We start from the raw sequence: 21,999 nt of genomic DNA, 5'->3' as shown, positions 1-21,999 counted from the left end.
CACCTGTGCTCTCCGGCTGGCCTGCACCTCATTATTCTCAGCCACCGATCGGTGCTCTCGGCCACTTTGACTGAGATACGGGGCTACGCTTGATCAACAGCATGGTTCTCATTAGCCATTCCCCGAAGGACTGTCCTGCGCAGCAAACACAAAGAAGCTGAGCTACATGTGGAAAAAAAAATACTTTTAGCTGTTTTGTAGGCCAATACTTCCTCTACAGCTAAACCCCAACCATTGAAGCACCACAGTTTCTCCACCTGGTAGCTTTAGTATCACCTGGTAGAAAACTAGGCCCATTAACACTGGGAAATAGAGTATTTTACAGTAAGTAAGCTAGATGGCCGCCTGTCTCTAAGCACTATCTGTTGAATATCACCATTCATTTTCTGAGAATTCCCTTTTTTGCTTCTAATCACGTTATTGAATTGTACCGATTCCTTAATAAATTGCAACCCAGGGACTTTTCCAGTAACTTTTCAGCATGTAAAACAATCTTTCAAAAAGGAACAAGGGTTTCCTGTGGAAAAAAAAAAGTTATGAGAATGCCTCAAGCCAGACTGATAATGTTTTCTAAAACAGTCATCGAGGTGGTAATGAGGCAAAACATTTCGGAACTACAAGGTCACCAAGGAACTGTAACCTGCTCCAGCACTCACATTTGAGTTCCATTTTGTTTTTATAGCTGTTAATTGAACAATTATGGATTCCTTCCACTCTGGTAAGTCTGTCCAGCCAGGATCCAATTCTGAGCCTAATCAAAACAAAATTAGAGCGCTTCACATTAAACTTGGTTTATTAAAATATTTTTATACTACATACACAAACACAGCTTGCTTTGTGAGAATGTAGATCTACAGATGATCTACATCCAACACTTGGTCCTGGTGGCTGCAAGTCCTCAATACTGGACTCTGTGGATCCATCAATATCAAGCCATTGATAAGACAGCTGAAACCCAGCCATGTCCTGATGATGTGCAGATGTTCCAGATGTGAAAAATGGGGTTCAGACTAAAGATCTAGGTGTTGGACAGAATGTTTAAGAGTAATAAAAATGGTTTCAAAGAACCCTGAAAAATGCCTTTTCAAGGTATAGTTGCACGATCAGTTGGCACTATTTTTTGTTGGAACTGGCCACACTCAGGGTTACTTTGAGTCATTGTTCCAAACTTTTAATTTCATGTCACCAATAAAGTTGAACAAAAATGAAGGTAATTTCTGCTAACTTATCGAGCACTACGTACACTTGATTCAGGTCCTATCAGATCTTTGTCAGGACACTGTCTTCAGCTTCTTATACGGAGGACAAGCACAGTTACATTGACATGCTGTATGTGCACTGACTTTTTTTTCCCTTAACATATATTAAAGCACTTTGTTCCCTAAACAATTTTCAGCTGCCAGAAACCTCAAATTGCACTCACATTCTGAAGGAGGCCACAAAACAATTTTTTCACAATTTGTTCAATTCAGTGCAGGACTTTCATTGAACTTCTTTGTAAATGTAGACTTTTAAGACTAGTCTTTGTCTTGCAGCAACACAGCCAACAAACGTTTAAGGCTCAAATACAGATAAAATACACTAAATTAGCTTGAAAAAAATATCCATTATAAATATGAAATCAGGACAATTATCATAAATTGCTTTACATGGACATTTGAGTAGCAAAGTAAGTTGTCTAGTAAATGATACTGTAAATCTCAGTAATATTGTAACAAATTTAAGATAATTACTCTTCAGAATCAAAAGATTTGAAAATATTTGCCTTTAACCGATTAGCTATACTTTAGAAACACAGGAATAAACTCTACTATGGTCTACTGATTTGTGTGTCTGTTTTATTTCATTCAAGTCATTTTGAATTTGACATTCCAAGTGAGTGGAATATTTATGTGCTATTAATGATTGTAAGTGCAAAGTGCTCAGGTTATTTGTGTGTTCTAAAACTACAAACTTTAAACAAAAGCTATTTACATGAGACACACTCTCTCCCTTCCTGGATCAGATCCCACGTTTTAGCAGTCTATTACAATGTGTTTGCACTTTTAAGAATAAATTTGCATTAAACCAAGTGACCCTGCATGTCAATAACATCTGAATGTTGTTAAGCAATTCAGGTTGGTACATTTCCAGACCACTGAGAGATGTCAGCATTATAAGAGCACACTTTTACTCTGAAGCCATGCATCGTCAACAGCTCTTCAAAAATCAACTTATACAACTTTCGGCAATCGGAAGACGTTATTCATACAAAATGTCCCTAGATAGTTTCTTAAAATTTAGACACTTAAAGATTCATCTTCAAATATTCATTTTAAAAAGGCTGAAGGCAATTTAGGAGTAAAAAGGAGGAAACAAAAGCAACACCTAAACTGTATGTTTGCTTTTAAGAAAATTAACTAATCAATTTAATATTTTATACAAGAGTGAGATATGTGTAGTGTACATGAACTCAGTTCATTCAATTTTATACTGCACATCCGAACATCTTTTTGTGTTGGTCAAGAAAATGACATCCGTTAAAACGTGGCCCTGTTACGCCAAAGAGTGACCTCACACATTCTTCAAAAAAATAACCCAAATTGGCAACTCTCAGAAGTATGTACAGAGCTCATCTGCAGCTGAACAGGTTATCCAAACACCACTCCTACAGAAACAAAAACGTCTTGTAATGATTCATAAAGCAGGTCCCACAGAACGCTCCAAAATAAGTGCTTTTACAGAAGCAGTTCCAGTTTCTTTTTCCCACGTCCAAAATTCTTTTACAGCTTTTAAAAAAAGCATTCACTGCAAAATACTGTGGATAACAAAATAAATAAGCTGCAATTAGCTGGAAAATTTTCTTGTCATTTTTTCCCTAGTTATTTTTAAAACATATGATGATTTTTTGGGGGCCGCATTAAGATACAGCTTCAAAGTGCTCAGCAGACTTGGAATTCCAGCCCAGGACAGATGTGGAAAGGCTCCCTGGGCAGAGGGGCAGAGGGTGAGGGCCGCAGGAGAGTCCCCTAGTGCTGCTTGGCCACAATGAGGTTCCTCAGCATGTCGAAGGAGTTGCCGTCGGGCTGCACCGAGACGACGTGCCGATCTGGCGACGCCACCTGCAGGAAACCATTGTCGTCCAGCCCCACCACGGCCACCTGGGGCCCGTCCTCCCTCCATAGGCGCACCTGCGTACCGCTGGGATGACAGAGGCGACGCGCGTCAGAGGCCTGGGGTTTGCTACCTGGGACACAGGTCCTTACTCTCCACCGCATGATAATAATAATATAATAATAACATGTATACAGTTTTTATTTGACCACTCCACATAATGCACCTTACAGGTAATGAGGAATCCCACTACCACCACCAATGTGCAGCCCTCACCTGGGTGATGCAACAGCAGCCATAGTGCGCCAGTATGCTCACCACACATCAGCGAAACCAAGAGTGGGGCAGAGAACAGAGTGATGAAGCAAATTCATAGATGGGGATTATTAGGAGGCCATGATTGGTAAAGGCCAGGGTGAAGTCTGGCCAGGACACTGCATGAGCTGTGTTGCACAAGTCCAAACAAATAGAGTGTCTGACACATGAACTGCAACACCTACAATCGTTCCCTCAAGCATAGTGGAAAGCAAGTATTATAAAAAAACATACTATACTCAAACTATTACTACTGTAAAGAGTATTAATAAACATTTGTATTACAGGCTTATTTAAAAACAGACCTTCAATGATCAGTAACCAAACCAAGACAATAAAAGGAATAAAAAACAGCCTGATCCTATTTGGAGTTTGATTCCTGAAATAAAATAATGTAGAGATGTAATTCCTACATATTATAATGTGTTTGTTCAAGTTTAACATATAATGAGTTGGTCTAAAGGCAACGTGAGAAATGAATGCCATTCTGAATCTCTGCCTTTCCCCCTCATGGCTTTGTGAATTTCTGCAAATTAGACACCTCACCCTAGACTGGAACTCCACAGTCTACTGCGGTTTTGTCTCACAAATTAAGGAATACCTTAGATGGTTAGAATGATCAACTACGTATTTAAAGATGCATAATAAGAGCAAACGTTCCCTGTAAAGGGGAACAGAAATTAATGGCAGCTTTAGAACCAGACTACCTGTGAACCCATCTCCTGTAATAGAGGGGCAGCACGCCCTGAGGGCCCTGGTCCTGGAAGGTCTGGATGAGCTGCTCCAGCACAGTGACACTGCGGCCTATCAGCTGAGCTGTGTCCAGAAGAGCCAGGGCAGTCCCTCCCTCCTTGTTGTGCTGAACAACCAGGTCGTTGACACAGATGGTCGGGTTACTGTTGCTCACGTTGAAGCCGCAGCCTGAGAACCAACAAGACACCAGCGGAGGAGAGATCAGAGAATAGTTCTTCTTCCCTTTACTTCACGATCAAGTGCATACGAGCCGATGTCTTCTAATTTGCAGATGTCACCTCTCACTCACATTCTCATTCATATTCGCTTTCCATTATTCCTGATCTCCAGTCAACATTTCCTAATGAGCTTCCATTCAGTATACCACAGGAGGGTTCCCCGTAACAGTCTGTGAGGCAATTATCATACAACTGCACCAGGCTTAGGTCAGCATATCTGTGCAAACGGCAGCACTGGTAAAGATCAGAATTATATTTGAAGGCACAAGTGATGTTCAGGACTTTCTTAGCGCTAAAAGATGAAAAAAAAAAACGTTTTGGGCACAAAGGATCTATGAAGGCAAACAACTAACCTGTCAGAACTGTCACCATTTAACTATGTACTGTGCCTTGCTGTCTTTCATAAAGAACGTCGGCTCTGGAAATGAACATGACAAATGCCATGAAAAGGCCTCTTCCCCCAGAGGTCTTAACACTAGCTATTCATGTTCTTACAACAAAGACCAGAAAAAGAAACTTTACCAACGAGTGCATGGAAGGTTGATCCCATTAGTGTCGAGGTGACCAGAACTCCGCCCAGCTTCATCAAGTCACTGTAGTAAATGTCATTGGGCCACTTCACTCTTAGATCAATGTCCTGAGGAGAGAAACACAGGTTCCCTCTCCAACCGAGCACAGCAATAACATCTTCTTCCACAAAGACATACAAAACATGGGAAAGGCTACATCTTTTGGGTTTAACCAGAAGTGATTATAATGAAGAGTCTAAGTATCCAAGTATTTAAAATCCTCAAAGCTTTTGCCCAAATCAACCCAGTGGAAGCAATCAGAATCAACCCCATGGAAGTGCCAAGAACAGGAGACATGTTTTTGCATATAGGGGCTCTGGCCTAAATGTTAAATATGTATATATTATATGTATATAGCTCTGGCTTCTTTGGAGAAACAGCTGGATGAGATACGTTTATCAAATATCAAATATCAGGGCACTGAACAGGCCCAAGAGCCTCTCTCGTTTAAGACCATTCTCATGTTCTTAATAAAAAACACCAGTCATTAAATCCTTGCAGTGTTAGACTCTCACTCTGTAAAATAAAGCAAAGTATGAAATCATTACAACTCCTTTATACTACAGTCCTCTGAAATGACTTCATTTAAAGTGAAGGCAGCGTATGCTTCAGAAGCACTATCAAGCACTACAATCTGCACTCTAAAGGAAATATTTACATGCTCGGTGGGAATACGCAAACTGAGCTAAATAACAAATATGTGTTGAGGACTATATGTCAAACTATTCCCTCAGAGAAAACTAAATCTGAAGTGACAGACTGTATATACTTTACGGCAGGCTCCTCTGGGTTTCCAGTCTTGTGAAGGAACATTTAGCCTATTTGTAGTGGAGAACAAGCAGCTATTCTGCTTATTTTCATTTATCCACATCCCCCTTCTGTGATTTCTTGACTAGGACTGTGCGACCTCCAGAAAAATATGGTGAGGGCACACTCATCAGCTTTTAATCTTCATGGAGGAAACAAAAATATTTATGCGAAGTGATGCCTGTTATTTTTTTCACTTCATTTAATACTTCCTGCGCAGAGAGCTTCCAGGCCCACAACCTGTCTCCAAGGAGCAAGGCTATAAACAAGGTCGCTCCACAACAGGGGTGTTTTCCATCAAGCGGCAGGAGAACTAAGCCATGTTGATTAGTTAAAAGTATCTATATATGTATATGCTCAGAATAATGAACTTCAACATGCATCAGGTGTGGTTTGAAACACTTTTGCAAAGCCCCACAAACTTCTTTTCAGTACAGAGCTTTCTTCGGCTCACAGCACTCCACGAATACTTAACACTGCGTAGCAAGCATGCAATGCACAATTCACAGTCTTTCATGTATCTGGTTTTCTTTTTAGCACTTTAGGATTAATCAATCGAGTTTGTTTTGCGCCAGACGTTCATGAGGTTAGTTACCAATTTATTGGGCTGATGCCATATCCAAAGCAACTTTCATCGGCATTTATTTATACAGTAGTCTATTCTGCTAGAGCAATTTGGGTGAAGTACCTTCCTCAAGAGTACAAAAGCAATGGATATAAACCCACAACTGTCAATTTTTGAGTCCATATTCCTAATCACCTCTCCACCTCCAGGTTTGATCCTGGGACGTCGCATTTGTGAACAGGAAATGCAGCATGCTATGAATAAGGTACATGATCTATTTCTGCCAATTTGTTTTATTATCCCCTCACCCAATTTGGATTTGCCTTTTATTTTAACACCTGGCTCGCTCTCCAGCAAAGACCCCTGTACCACTCAGGGGAGAGTGAGAGATGTGAATGTGCTCCTCTCCAACATGCCCGTCTGCACAGCCTTTGTCTTTTGATAACTCAATGGTGCCCAACAGGGCAGCTAATGCCGACTGGAGGCCTCGTGCATCACTTACTGATGTCACTGAAGGGCCTGCGGGCAGCTGGTAGATCACAGGAGCTGTGCTGGGCAACTAATCCCCCTCCTGGCCAACTACTATACAACCCCAGTCACATTTAGCTGAAGACAAGAGCAGAAACCAGCCAGCGATGCTGTATCCCAGAACTCAGCCTGCTCTCCAAGAACATACATTTCCCCTTTGGAAACCTGTGAACAAGATTTTTTTTCCCCAGACACACAATCTACAGGGAGGCGGGAGCCTGAGGCTGAGAATTGTGAAACACAAGCCAGAGGGGCCAGATCGAAACTATGTGGAACTATGTATTTAAAACAGGGGGCACTTCTAAGACCCAAAGGGTTGGTAGAATGCGGCAGAAGCTGCCCAGCCATGTTGTTGAAGGTGACACTCTGGCTCCTCTCAAGGAACAGCAGGGTGAGATCCTTCGTTCAGCTGATGACTAGCTACCCAGCAGGCCAGGTGGGCCGAATGTCCTCCTGCTCGGTCGGCACCTTTCCGATGTTCTTGCATGAACTGTACCTCGTATCCAGGGAGCGTGCGCACCGCCTGCACTACCGCCAGTGCAGCCAGGTGCTGCAGGAAGGGAATCCTCTGGCCCAGCGCTGAGGACACGGGCACACGGACGTGCAGCGTGAACATGGCACAGCCCACGGGGCTCAGCCACGCGTTGCCCCCACGACCTGGGAAGAAGATCCAGACACCCTAACCGTCACTCTGACTAGCAGCGCCCTTAGTCTCTCCACGCTCTCTTGCACACTGCTAGCATGGGGACTCCTTACTCCGAAAGCTCATGTGGAATAGTTGGGGTATAGCTAACGTATAATAGTTGGGGTATCCTCAATGGGGTATCCTCATTCCGATAGCTCATGTATAATAGTTTGGGTATCCTCAATGGGGTATCCTTATTCTGAAAGCTCATGTATTATAGCTGAGGTATCTTCAATGGGGTATCCTTATTCTAACAGCTAATGTATAATAGTTGGGGAATCCTTACTCTGAAAGCTCACGTAGAATAGTTTGGGTATCCTCAATTGGGTATCCTTACTCTGAAATCTCATGCATAATAGTTGAGGTATCCTCGTTCTGATAGCAAACGTATAATAGTTGGGGGGATCCTCAATGGGGAATGCTAACTTTTAATATTTGTATATTTAATATTAGTATTTTAACCCAGCTTCACAAAGTACAAACCAGTGAGAAGATCTTGATGTAAGCCTTCAATTTTTCTTTTGCGTCACTGTGTTAGAATCTGATCAGAAACACTACAGTAATTTTGTTTGGGATATACTGCTGTATATTGTTTCATAACAATCCTTAATAAAACCAGAAAAAAATCAATTAAGAAGAATCATGATGATCTCTAAGGTTACTCTTTACGTAGCAGGGCTTTTTACGGGAGCTGTCCGAGAGAAGTACCAAGCTTGAGGGAGCAACAGTATTGACCCCAGATGGAATCTGAACCCTTTCCTCTTCGCCTCAGTGGAAAGACCCATTTCATAAATGAGTCACATTTTTGCCAATAGTTGGTGTGCCTCTTCCCTCAGTTTCTACTACTTGCAGGACTGTGACATTATTTTTTGTAACCTTACATTTAATTAATACTTCACAGTCCTGCAAGAAAGAGGCACACCCTACACAACTTTAACTACTATTACCAGTTTGTTGCTGTTGCCGAAGCTTTGAATCAATTTCCTTTTTTAAAACAGTCTGTTTTGTTTTTCCTCGAGAAATAATAACCTGAGGCTTTTAATGCCCAGAAGCTGACGACAAAGAAAAATGAGAAGAAAAAAAGAGAGAGAAATCTGTGATTGGCTGAAGTGATGGAAAACTACTGACCTTTGCCTTGTGTCTGCCGTGCTGCTATAGCTATTAACCCCATTTCCTGAGGCAGCTGAAGCATCAACCTGCGAATTGTGGGAAAAAGCAGTCAGACAGAACTAAAAAAAAGCATTGAAACGGTATCTAAGGGGGGTATTAACCATGTACTGCTTTATTTTTGACAAAGGAGAAAATGTTTCAAAACACCTGGATTCTGAAGTGTTAAAAAAAACTGCAACTGAATATTTCTGAGCCTGGTTCTATGAGCTTGCCACTTCACAAAACAAAAGTGTGAAGCAAAGTTCACAGATATAACCCATCTGTACTGCCATGTACTGTACTGTAACTGGCCCATCAGTTCTCATGGATAATAGTTTTAAAAGTAGTCCATCCGGTTCTTTCTCTCATACAGCTTCCCCATACTGGTGTGTTGTGAATGTCATCTAGCAAAATTAGTAATACTGGCATCTAAAATGCCACCACAGCATTCGATTTGACTGACTCCCTCTGGACTGTAATTGAACCAATGACCTTCAGAATGGTGGGTTCATATGCTAGTATGGAAGGCGAATAAAATACTGACAAAAGAAAACAAGTGTCCACTTGACCTTCATGTCAGTATATACATTTCCTCCAGGCCCCAGAAATCCAAGAGCACACAGGGCTGTCAATCTGTCCTGGCCTGCAGGCAGACCTTTTCTCTCATGCATACGAAAAACCTCAAGTGTGAGGCAAAATTAAATGACTCCTCAACCCAGACTTCTACCTGCACACGTTGTTTTCCGATTTTGTCTACATGCACACGTTTTAAAGGAAAAATCAGAAACGAAGAGAAGATTAAGGGAGGGCATGTCTTCCATCAGTAGCTCTGACTTGGGAGTGGCACACTACTACTGTGAAGGAACAAACAATGGATTTTTTAAAATCTGGCAATACGTTTGCAAAGTTGTCAGGCAAATTGAATTCAGCTAATAAACAGCAAAGCAGTTTGCATGATAAATTCAAGGTATTCATTATTTTGAAAACAATTAGACTGTGAAGACAACTTGCTAATTAAATCGCCAAGGATGAATTCTGGGTAAGAATTATATTTTGTTAAAACTGTTTAATTCTCTTTAAAAACGACAGAAAAAAAGGCTGAGAAAACAAAGTATTAAAGGTTACACACCTGATCTATTTCCACATTACCTATCATGGATTAAACAGATCATCTTTAAACAAGCCAACTTAAACCTAGAAGGTTTCCTATGTATGTCTACTCTGAGATCATCCTTTAGTTTGTTGTGAAAAGGTAAATTAATGAGCAAAACGATTATGGTTCACAAAAGGAGAATGTTTTCCACAGGTTGAATACCCTTGCAGGTTAATGTTTCCTTAAGCTACACTGCTGGCGGTTGATTCCCAGAGGCACAGTGCATTTGCCGAGGAAGAAAGTTAAACATAAGCCACACAATCCGATACTTAAATTTAGATTTCCCAAAAAAGCATTATGAAAACACATGAGATCCAAATTTGGGATGACAGCAGTTTGAAGCTGCTTGTTGTGGTATGCTCTTTCTTAGTGAAATTTTGGAGAACAGTCAGTATGACAGGTGCACTTTCTACGTTGTCAGTTTCAAGCAGTCTCGTGAAATAAAGCTAAACCACATCTGAGAACCACAGCAAAATTCGCACAGACTGCCCTTTCACAGGCTGTCTTGAGGACGCTTGAGCTGACGCAGAGACCCTGCCTTCCAGTGTGGACACTGTGAGCAAACTCCCACCATTACCCAGATGCCAATGCTGAAAGACATCTCGTTTCATCATCTATGCGTTGTCACTTTTCAGAAGATTTAACTAAGCCTGCGGAAACCCAATACCCAAGCTCAAGATAAAACAGCAAACAAAAATTTTGCTCAACAGTGCCGAGAAGGTTCAGTCCTAATGCAAGAGAAAGGGTTTAAGTACTGCGAAAAAGAAGCCTGCCACAGCTCATTCAACAGAAAGGGCTGGGGGGGGGGGGGGGTTCTCAGACTGCACAGACGACAAAAAGAACTAGCAAAGCTTGCTTATACACAGAGGAGCAGTGAAAGGCTACTGCTAAGAAGTCAGTGAAAAAAAGACAGCACCAGCAAAGCCCTGAACATAACTTGGAAACTCTTATACATACACCCCCAAAAGCATGTATGTTGAAAATACATTAAAAAAAACATTTACCCGGCTTCAGGAAGGAAGAAAAAATGATATTCTACAAAGTTAGGCTATTACGCTTAGACAATTTTAGAATGTTGTGCAAATGGGTAGAAATGTGCATCGTCAGACAAAGTACGCACATTAAATGCATCTCTTAACAAAACTGTACATTCACTGTCATTGAACTTTCCATGTTTAACAGGCATTACAAGTGCAAATGCAATCTAAAGACAGGGGCAGACTGATGTGGAGAAAATCAAAATGGCATAAACCAGTAAGAATTTTCTTGAAGAGCTGGGTGAGATACATTGTCACTACTCTGAGGAGAAGCCCATCAACAATCTGTCATTTACAGAGAAAATGAATTTACCCAAGGGATTAAAACAGAAGACCTCAATTTACTCGGCAGTTAACAAAGAATCCAAACAGGCAGTGTTCAAAGAGAAAGGGAATGCATGCTTTTATAATGCAAAGGGACTGTGTCAATGGAACAGATTAAACAGTTGATGATTAATCCTTTGAATCCACAAGCTACACAGTCATTTCTGCAGTGCTTTTCAGGCACCTTCTACTTTTGAATCCTAACTGAAAGTACAGTTGGTATGAAAGGATTTCAAAAGAAAAACCTGGAGTCTTGGAGTTCCAGAATAAAAGCATTATTTCATAATACTGGCCAGTTATGCCACATTGACCAAAATGGTTCATCATCCTAGATTCCTCCTACATTTAACAGCTGATCACCTGATGACTAGAGCACAATTTCCCCAGACACCGAGGCTGGAGGAAACAACATGATTTTTTTTTGTCCTACATTTTATTGTTTTCGTAATATGTAGTTTGCTCAAGTCTGAAGTGACTATAATATTACATTAGCTGTCACACAGGCTGACTATAGAGACTAACCCTTTAACTGAACTACTACAGGACTCTTGTAAGAACTATCCAGAAAGTTTGAAACAAAACTGCTTAATTCACACTAAAACAAAAAATGTTCAAATGCTGATATGAAAGGTCAGTGCCGTATGTAGATATGTACAATTCTTTAAATACATATTTATTAAACTGGACATCACAAATCAAGTGCCCAAAAGATAAACAGAAACTAAAATGTCAAAAACTTGCAAGACTCTGGAACTGTTGGCGTTCCAGACTTTGATACATTTCTCGAATGAACAATTCCAGTCAGGTCATCTCGTGTTTCGATCAAACAAAGTAAAAGCAGCAGAGTGCAGGGCACGAAATTAAAAAATAAAAAAACAACACTTCAACGAGAGCCTGTCAGAACCCCATCGTTCTAAACACGTAACATCTTTATTCCTTACCGTATCAGGATTGGGAGAATCATGATTTTATTGCCATTTTCTCGTTTGACCAAAGAGACTCACATTTTCCTCCATTTGCACAACTGGGTGCGTTCTGGAAACAGGACAGGGTGAAATACCAAACCCACCTGGGATTTGAACCCACAACCACACATTCCTAACAAGCACTCTTGGGTGAAGTGAGGCGAGGTGAGGGAGGGGGGCATTCATTTTCTAATGACCCGAAATCTTTGCAACTTCTGGGACGATTTTTACCGTAAAAAAGGTTTACTAGTTTTCTGGGGGAACCGTTTTAATACGAGGCGATCTCTCTTTTACTACCTCCCCCCTCCCCACCACCCGTCTGCTCAGTCTAGCACAGGCCACAGGAGGCAGAGCGGGCGGCTGCTGGCAGGTTCCTGTGTCTGTGCAGGCTGTGCAGTCAGCAGGAACATGACCTCCCCAGCTCTGAGGCAGGTTAAGCAGCCCGATTGAGCACTGCTCCTAATTGAGAGCTTTTACTGTTTGGCAGGGCCACCGGAGAAACCTGTGCACTTGTTCGTGACGACGGCACCTCCTTTGCAAATCAAGCCCTGATGAGCGCAGACAGGGGGCCCAGCTGGTTCTCTGGAGTCCTTCAACCAAATAAATGAACTTTTAATAAGAACATCAGCGCCTAACAAGGCAAGGAAGGCCAGTCATGACCTCTTTGTCAAACCGCTAGTGTACTTGTGCAGTGACTAAATTGAACGCACCTAAGGGAGTGTATGATACAGCTGTGTGTGTGAAGCAGAGGTTTCATGAAAAAAAAAAGGTGAAAAATTGCAGCCTTAAAGGAGCAGGAATAGGAAATGCTAAAGCTGAGATCTAATGTTAAATCTGTAGTCTGCAGCAGAGATACAGAATGAAGTTTCATTACAAGTTATGGGTGAAATGTAGTACTATCTGAAAACTTCTACTAAGAGCTATCATTTTACTCAATTCACACCAGTCGTGTGAGGGTGATGAAGGCGAAGTCATTGAAAAACGGACTTCGAAATCACATGCATTGTATACTGCTACACCAAAGAAATGCACTAATGGATATGTTCAAATTATTTTGTTTGATATCTTTGTGTAAACAATAGATGATGTGTAAAAAATCTATAGATATATGAAATGGGAGTTTCAAAACGAAAATATTTCAACGTTGGCATCGGGCACGGGCCTCCCTGACCTCCTTGCAGCATTGATCAGCTTATTGTGGGATTTTCTGACATTCCTGCTCACTGACATTCCGTAACTAGAGCCAACCCTGAAATGACAACCTGGTCCCAGGGAGGTTCAGATCGACTTGGGTCCAGAAGAGGAACCTGTCCACAGCAAGACCTCTATATTATTCACTTATAGTTGAGCCATTGTGATCCTAACATTGAGTGGTCTTGCGTGAACCTCCATGCATGGTCTAGGGGAACGTTTATACTTCTGCCCTGGCTTTCAGGAATGGAAGAACTGTCAAGGTCAAGGACTTTGCCAAACATATCACTGAGCCCTTAATCTGTATTGCCCAACGGATAATCGCCATAACATCTCCATACACATCACCTCCTGTCTGGTCTCTTAAGTCCAAAACGGAGTTTATCTGTGGGGGAAAAAAACACTCCATCATACACATGCTTTCTGGGCCACAGAAAATGGCATTTTCATCACTCAGCTGTCAAAATAACCCCTGACCGCCTCCCTGCATGCAGATTATCATCTTCCTGCAATTTCTCATGCTGTAGCCACTGCCGTCAGAAAACGATCTAAAGAAATGTGACGTTTCTGGGCCAGTGTGTTGACCCACAGCCTTGCAAGTTCTGTTCTATCCCCAACAGGGCTGGTATCCTGGTTTCTCTGGACTGGACTACTGAGTGTCGAAGCAAAAATATTTCATTACTTAAGCAGGGCACAGCCATACAGTATCTCTCTCCTCCTTCACTTCCTTTAATCGAAATCATCTCTTTTGAGTGGCCGCTCAGACGGACTTTTTAATCGACTCATTTCGGCTCTTCAGTATACCGAACACTCCACACTTGCTGTTATTATGGTATCATATGGCACAAGCTTATTCAAAGGAACAAATCTGTTCACTATTTAAATACAAATAAAATTATGTTGGTAATGTAATGTGCGTAATGTACAACTGATGTAAAACTTAAGATTGTTTATTGTGAATCAGAAAACAGTCAACTGGATGTGCAGATGTGGGAAAACAAAGCCCTGACTAAGGTCTCATGTGCACTCAGCATTCTGCTTTTCAGTTCTGTTTCAACAAGACATATGCAATGATTTAGTCAAAAGACAACACAAATTCTGTGTTGCTGTCTATAAATAGTTTAATATATATATATTACTTTAAAATATAAGCAATTCTATTTCCAGCTATACTATAGTAAATTCTTCTTGTATTGTCTGCATGATCAACTGTCCTCATAATGAGAAATACTGCATTCGTTAGTACTACAAATTAGTCACTGTAATTCTTCGACTGATGGAACATATTCTATTCATAGTACATGTGTAAGAGCTACAATGGACAATACAAAGAAATAGAACATGAGAGGAATATAGACCAGCTATATTACACAGTCATAAGAAAAGTTAGTGGACTGATAAATGTTAGTTATCACACATAATTTAAAAATTTAATAACTTGTATCAATTATCACAAACATATTAATATGAATTTGCATTCCAATTTTTAAAAGAAAAAAGAACATTAAAAATATGTTTATTATAATAATTGCTTATACTTATATAGCGCTTTTCTGGACACTCCACTCAAAGCGCTTTACAGGTAATGGGGGCTCCCCTCCACCTGCACCAGTGTGCAGCCCCACCTGGATGATGCGACGGCAGCCATAATGTGCCAGAACGCTCACCACACATCAGCTATCAGTGCAGAGTAATGAAGCCAATTCATAGATTATTAGGATTATTAGGAGGCCATGATTGGTAAGGGCCAATGGGAAATTTGGCCAGGACGCCGGGGTTACACCCCTACTCTTTTCGAGAAACGCCCTGGGATTTTTAATGACCACAGAGACTCAGGACCTCGGTTTTACGTCTCATCCAAAAGATGGCGCCTGTTTACAGTACAGTGTTCCCGTCACTATACTGGGTCATTAGGACCCACACAAACCACAGGGTGAGCGCCCCCTGCTGGTCCCACTAACACCTCTTCCAGCAGCAAACTTAATTTTTCCCAGGACGTCTCCCATCCAGGTACTGACCAGGCTCACACCTGCTGAGCTGCATTGGGCTGTCTGTCGTGAGTTGCAGGGTGATATGGTTGCTGGTTTTAACACATCCAGAGGACAATTATGTATTTTATGCATGTTGTTATGAAGTAACAAAGACAAGAAGGTGCCAAGGGAAAATAACTTTTTCAGAAGCTGGCACCCACAAGTCAATCATGGAGTCACACTCTATATACTATTTAGACCAGTAAACCATATTTGTTTAACAAATAAGTCATTAAAGTCAATGCCCTATTCAATAGAATAAGAAACATCGAAATATCTAAGCAAATACATAAAAACCTTTGGTTAATGTTTAGGGATTTGTGAAACCACTGGCTTCACATTCTGCATATGTGTAAAAGTATGTATATATGCATGCAATCATTACTTTCAAAGCTATCAATGACATACTAATGAAATTTACTTTTCTATGACAAAACATTAAAAGAAACTTGGTACTCTATGTATTGATTATGCATCATTTTTTACATTTTAATTTTTTATTTTATGCAATTCTTTGAGTAACGGATTATTTGTAGAAAATGTATTTATATGGACTCTGCATATTGATTTCTTGCCATCATTTTAATGAACTGATTATTCATAACTAACCACAAATTGCTTAACTAACCTGCATGAGTACCATCACCTCATTGAAGGAGTTGTCAGAGCACCGGCGATTTAACATGTTGAATGTCAACCCTGGCAAAAATCAAGAAACACACAGAAAACAACCAATATGCTCCATTTATAAAGATCACAACAGCTTTCTGTCATTGGTATTTTGGAGACTAGTAAGACGTTACAGCCAAACACCATCTGTCAATGCTAAGCCATGAAAAGGGAGATCACAAGCCACAACACCTTGACAAGATCAATAGGGAAGGTCAGGTGTGATGGTCTAAGAAGGTGTGTCTAGTCACCACAGACCTGACAGCAACCTGACTACATGGCAATACATCGATCAGATCCAGTGGACTCATCCTCAGGACAATGACTCAGAAGGACAAAGCAAGCCCTCAAGCTGCTATTTTAACAAAGGCTTTCTTGCAAGATGGGAAAGTGACAGCTACGCGGTAGATGCCCTGTTTAGCAGACTGGAGCCCCACCGAACAGTTGTGGGATGAGCTGGGACAACATGTGGTGTCTAGGGATCAGAGAAGAGGAGAGGAGCACACTTGTCCAGGCTCTACCAATGGAATGGGACCGAACCTACAACTTGGGGCAAAGCATGTGTCAGAGGTGTACAGCCGGAAGCACACACGTGACTTCCACTGTGATCATCTCCACGATGAAAAATGTTCATCCACCTTATTTACCTTTACCAGCAAAATGTCTGTTCTATAAAATGTCAGTGCACTAAGAAAAAAAGTCATTTTCCTGATAATAAGAATGTGAATGTTGAGTACAAAAGCTGGATTCTGAACTCATTTCCCCCATTGGAACTTGAAATCCATTTGCGCAAATTAAAACAATTTTACTGGTTTTTTTTTTACCCCAACGCAACCACTAACACAGCACTGGCGACAGCACTGGCGATCATGTGGTCTCAAATTTCACAGGGATTTTATAGCAAGTATAGTATTTTTATGGTGTGTTTACAGTGTCAACGCCCAACTGGAAAACAGCTGGAATCCGTACAATTTGAGGTTCAACTCAAGGCGTGTTGGAAGGCTGAAGAGACTGCACTTCGGTGCACTGATGATTTTGATTTGGCATGCTAAAAGCATGCTTTCATGCTTATATTGTGGAACAGACAACAATGATATAATTAAGAGACAAGCAGCAAGGTAGGATACTGTACATTTTAATTTAATGTATTCCCTTATGTGGTCTTCCTTTAAATCTAAAATATGTTTGCAGTTAATATGTACGGCGTTTACTTTTTTAAATAGCTTTGGAACACGTTGGAGCATTTGAAGTGTATTAATACGGTGCTCTGATCAGAATGAACAGCCACCGCTGCCAGATTCCCATTAGTTTCAAGCTCTGCACAAGACGGTGCGTCCTGAATTGTAGCGGATGTGCTCGGCAAGCGGACGCCCTTTTCCGAAAGGTACTGCTTGGAACGGTGGTTGTGCCTCTGCGCCCCCGAATGTCCCGTTACCGCAGTTGGATATGGAGAGAGAGAGAGAGAGAGTCACCCTGTATGGAGTCCCTGTCCCCACCGCCCCCCACCACCACCAAAACATTCTCTTGTTGCAGACTCTCGCTGCCGTTGTGACCCCTCTGAAATCTATCCCGGGCGGATTAACATGTAAAAGCAATGTCGACTTAATTTCTGAAACGCAAATATGAGATCAGCCTTGGATCACACAAAACATCTCACTCCTAAACACGCTAATGCTCTTAGGCACTCAATGAGAGGCTGTCAATAAAGGAGATGGTGGGGGGTACGGCGTGGGGTACGATTGGGGGTCTAGGGCCCAAGTGAAGAGCTATCTATAATCAGGCCAGCTCAGCGTGGCTGGAGCTAATGCATTCCTCCAGAAGTTAATCTCATTTTGAAAGCACATCCACCAAGAAGCACAGAGGTCGTCCCTGCTGTGAAACAAAAAATGCATTAAAAAAAATTCTCAACAGCGGCAGGAAAGAAAAAAAAAAGGCACACAATTAGCAATTAGATCCCAACAATGGTCGATTTTCGCCGCGAGTGCAAAGTATCAAAGGTGGCCATTCCCCCACCATCTCACTTCCCCAATCCCTCCCTGGAGTGGGTGGCGAAGCCGGGGCTTTTCGACAGACAAAAACAAAAAGAAATGTCTGTTAATCCTCACTCTGCTTCACCGGCGTGATGAAAACGCCTGAAATCAGAGACACTGCCGTGAAAGTGAGCTGGTATGTGAACCACAAGGGATGGAAACTTTTGTGAATGAAAAAAAAACCCACAACAGACACCTTTGCCAAGTCATGTCTGATGGATCCGATTCAGGAATCCTGTTGTGTTCTCTACGTAGTTCGCTGTAGAGCACAATCATAGTGCACTTCTACAAATATCTTCTGTATCTTCAACAGCTGTATACTGTAGATCTACACAAGGGGAGGACAGATCTGTAAGCCTTCTCTTTTACACTAGTCTCATTACTAGAATGTGAAAACAAAGGAAGGTCTCAAGTTACTTTGACTCGACACTAGTAGTTTCATAAAAATAACAGAATTACTCCCAGGTGAAATAATCAAGTGAATTATCTGTTTCATAATATGACAAAGTGCAGCAGAGATTAAATACATAAAGAAATGAACCTCAGTTCAGTATGTTTTTTAGGAAAATGCAACACTGAACTACAATTCTTTTAAAGGAAACCATGCAGCAGAAGCAATTTACCAAGCCCTCAGCTGCTGGTCAAACCCTTTGCAATTCTTGTATTAGTTCCACATGGGTAACACAAATATGATTCCCATTATTAAACGTGGTATCTGCACTCGCTGATTTTTGCCGAGTTTGATTAAGGGTTCCGCGTGTCTCGTTGCCCGTGTTCAAGCTGCGAGGGGGCACACAAACACCCAAAGGCAGCTAAGTGACTCTCCCGGGTGGTCAGGGCTGTGCTCACACTAATTATTACACGGGCTCCGGACTTTATTAAGGGTGTGCGCCTCAGCTGGGCTGGATTAACGCACTCAGTGGGGTGGCGGTGGCAGTGAAGCACCAGCCTGTTTTCGTTTAAGTCGTGCAGCTCTGGCACTGAGGCAGAGGAATTCTTCATCCCACTAAAGCTCTCGGCGTTTATATGGCAGGGGCTGGGTTTCGTGCGCTCAAGACGAGATGACAAAAGAAAAATCTTTAGCACAGCAGTCCAGGGCCCATCGGTCAGGGGGGCATAGGACAGCACTGTCAAATGAATAAGGAGAGAACCAGCGTGGAAAAGGCAGAAAGTGTCAACTTTCAGATCTTTTCTTTCAGTGATTCGGTATTAGAGGTTTAGATCACCGGACCCTCCTGCACTGGAATTCTTTGGGCATATCCTTAAAGCAACACAAAAGGAATAATACTTATAGGCTCACACACAGATATGCTACAAAATGAAGTTAAACTACAAGACGGAACTCATTAGATCAGTTTGTATTAAATCGCCAAAGTATTTGCAATGCACTGACAGTGCACTGCCAGGCCAGAAACGTAATACAAACCGCACAGAAGTTAAGCTTCTCCTCCAACCCTCTCACTTAGAAGCTTCTTTTTTAATTTCACAAAGTACACTGACAAGACTACACGTATGTCATCTGAGCCTTGGAGTTGGGAGAGTTAGGGATGGCTCAGGCTGGAGGCACTGCAAGTACAAGCACAGCAGCGAGCGCAGCAACATTGAGCACGCTGACCCACACCGCACTACCTCTTGGTGCAACACCCAACCGTCACTAGTTCATCCAAAGACGACTGCAGAGCTTTGGGTTGTTGGTAATTGCAACAAGTGGAGAACAATGCAGGGTGTCTGATGAGAAAAAAAAGAAAACAGCACATCACCAAGTAGAAGATCAGACCTTTCAAGTCAAGATATCCCTCTTTGTTTAGCTAGGGAGAAATGTCTTACAGCTTTGTCTCAAATGGCCTTTGTCAAGGCAGCTGAGCCCAGAAGGTCACGTATCCATCTCTGGGTCAGAGGATAAATGGACACCACCCAAGTCATCTGTATGACAAGGAGATGTAAGTGGTTTACATACACCAGTCTAGGAATTATCTCTGTGCAGGGATTAGTCAACTAGTTACCTTGCTGGGGACTTCCACCAAACAACTGTACAAAAGAGGTATCATTCACAAAAGATCTAACCCCCTCCTACCTCTCTTTAAACAAGATACTCCTCTTTAGTTTGGTATTAAACGCTGCATACAGAGATGCTTTCCTACATCATATATCTGGAGAAACGGAAAAGAGAGCAATTCGGTTGATGTTGACAATTGGGACAATAACCCCAACAATCTGTACAACTGTACAATTTAACTGTACAACTGTACAATTTAAAAGGGAAAGAGAAGGAACAACAAAAACTTTAAAACATGTTCACTATGACAGCAGACTAAAGTCACGCCAAGATCAGCAATTTAGACGCACCATCAAAATATAACAAGCTTTAAGACTACAGCGTTAAATGCCTTTAAATAAGCTTAAACTGTCCTCTTAAAAGTCAAACTAGAATGAGATTTCATTGTTTTAACTGGAGAAAAAAGTAAACTGCTCCATGTAACTCAGAATTTTCCACTTATTCACTTTTCACCTTTTAAATTACTTTCTTCTTAACTTCTGGTTTTGCAAATCATCAAATCTGCACTGCAACACATAAAGACAATTAAAAACTAGAGTGTGCTTACTGGCTTTTAAAATGCCCACACTTCGACAAGTCCCAATACTTCTTAATTCCTTCAGTAACAAAACTGCTTTCATTTTTTACCACCATCCTATAGACGCATAGCTCTCAAACAAAGAAATCTCAGAGATTATGCCAGACATCAATGCTAATTTCAAAAACTGGATTTGCAAATAACAGCATAAGCATATTTGTATTGATCACACGGAGGCAGAAATGTTCTGATCAATATAATAAAACTAATCTGTAAATGTGATTATTTAATCCTGTTTCCTAAAAAGCACTGCAAATGATAATTTTCAAATAGTGCTTCTGCAGTGATCAATGAAAGATGTTCTCTATTATACTGAATGCAAGGGCATAATTTCAGCATTTCCCTTGTTCTGCAGAACTAACTCGCCCATCGTGTCCCGGATTTCACATGGAAACCTGCCTTGCTATTAACCCAGCGCATCGGATCTACAGATCGTTCCGGTTACTGATGGTTGCAGTACCCCTCTTTCCAACATGCATGTTCATTGGCTTTGGAACATTTTTACACTAAGAATTCCACATTTTAAAATTCAGAGGGGGTCAAGGACAAAGCCAGTCAAAAATCGCAGAAATTCAGTCAAGTAAAACGCAGATCATACTTTCAAGACAATGCAGCTCTTTTTGTTATTTCACTTTTTTCCCTCCCAGAGTGGGTCTTCCCACCATTTCACAACCCCCGAATTCACATTAACACTTTACATTAAAGTGGCTTGCAGCACCTTTTCTGTCCTGTGTGACCCCAGTTTCAGCTCGTTAGTATTCCACTCATTCGAGATGTAAACTTTTGCTTTAGAATGCAGAGCCAGATGTTGCAGGAATATGAAATGAGAACTTTAGGCATGTGCTTACAATTTGAGATAATTGGGACTAGAGCAGGCAAGGTCAATTGGACCAATTATATTTTATGTACAAACCTGCTGCTGCAGTCATTCGTGTACTTTTACAAGGTCCATATTTTTTCACAGGAAACAGGACCTAATACTACTCTGTGTCAGTTTTGATTGTGGATTCCCTGTCCAAACAAACAGTGATTGCTGGCTCCTTTAGTGAGACAATTGGCACAAGTTTTAGTCATTCAAGCACCTCGTTCTGCTGGGCTTTTGAAAAAGTGCAGTATTATGCTAAGACTTATAAATACCATTCCCCACAGCACACAGGGTTTTAAAGCCATACAAGTGTTACTCTTAAAAAACCTCTAATACTACACGAAAGTTTTTAACAAAAAATGCAGACTTTTAATTAACATGGTTTAGGAAAGAAGACTCAACATGCATATATATGCACAC

At 41.3% G+C, this 21,999-nt stretch overlaps 1 protein-coding gene across 4 annotated transcripts in view; it reads right to left on the bottom strand.

Annotated features, from left to right (window-relative positions):
* Nucleotides 1-775: 775 nt before the first annotated feature.
* The window catches only part of hlcs (holocarboxylase synthetase (biotin-(proprionyl-CoA-carboxylase (ATP-hydrolysing)) ligase)), a 39,138-nt gene continuing 17,914 nt past the window's right edge, over nt 776-21,999 (bottom strand). For 3 of the 4 annotated variants that reach the window (XM_088921511.1, XM_088921508.1, XM_088921512.1), the window contains exons 7-11: nt 8,662-8,729; nt 7,345-7,505; nt 4,902-5,016; nt 4,116-4,329; nt 776-3,180 (exon numbers count right to left, since the gene is read on the bottom strand). In XM_088921511.1, coding sequence (XP_088777637.1) covers nt 3,009-3,180; nt 4,116-4,329; nt 4,902-5,016; nt 7,345-7,505; nt 8,662-8,729 — 730 coding nt within the window. In that variant the 3' untranslated portion in view covers nt 776-3,008. Of the gene's footprint in view, nt 3,181-4,115; nt 4,330-4,901; nt 5,017-7,344; nt 7,506-8,661; nt 8,730-21,999 lie in introns of those variants that run through there. The other variant, XM_088921509.1, reaches the window with a different exon arrangement.

Source organism: Atractosteus spatula, chromosome 7 (genome assembly GCF_055471065.1).
Source record: "Atractosteus spatula isolate fAtrSpa1 chromosome 7, fAtrSpa1.hap1, whole genome shotgun sequence".
Taxonomy (NCBI): domain Eukaryota; kingdom Metazoa; phylum Chordata; class Actinopteri; order Semionotiformes; family Lepisosteidae; genus Atractosteus; species Atractosteus spatula.
This window is presented reverse-complemented; position numbering and strand designations above follow the sequence as displayed.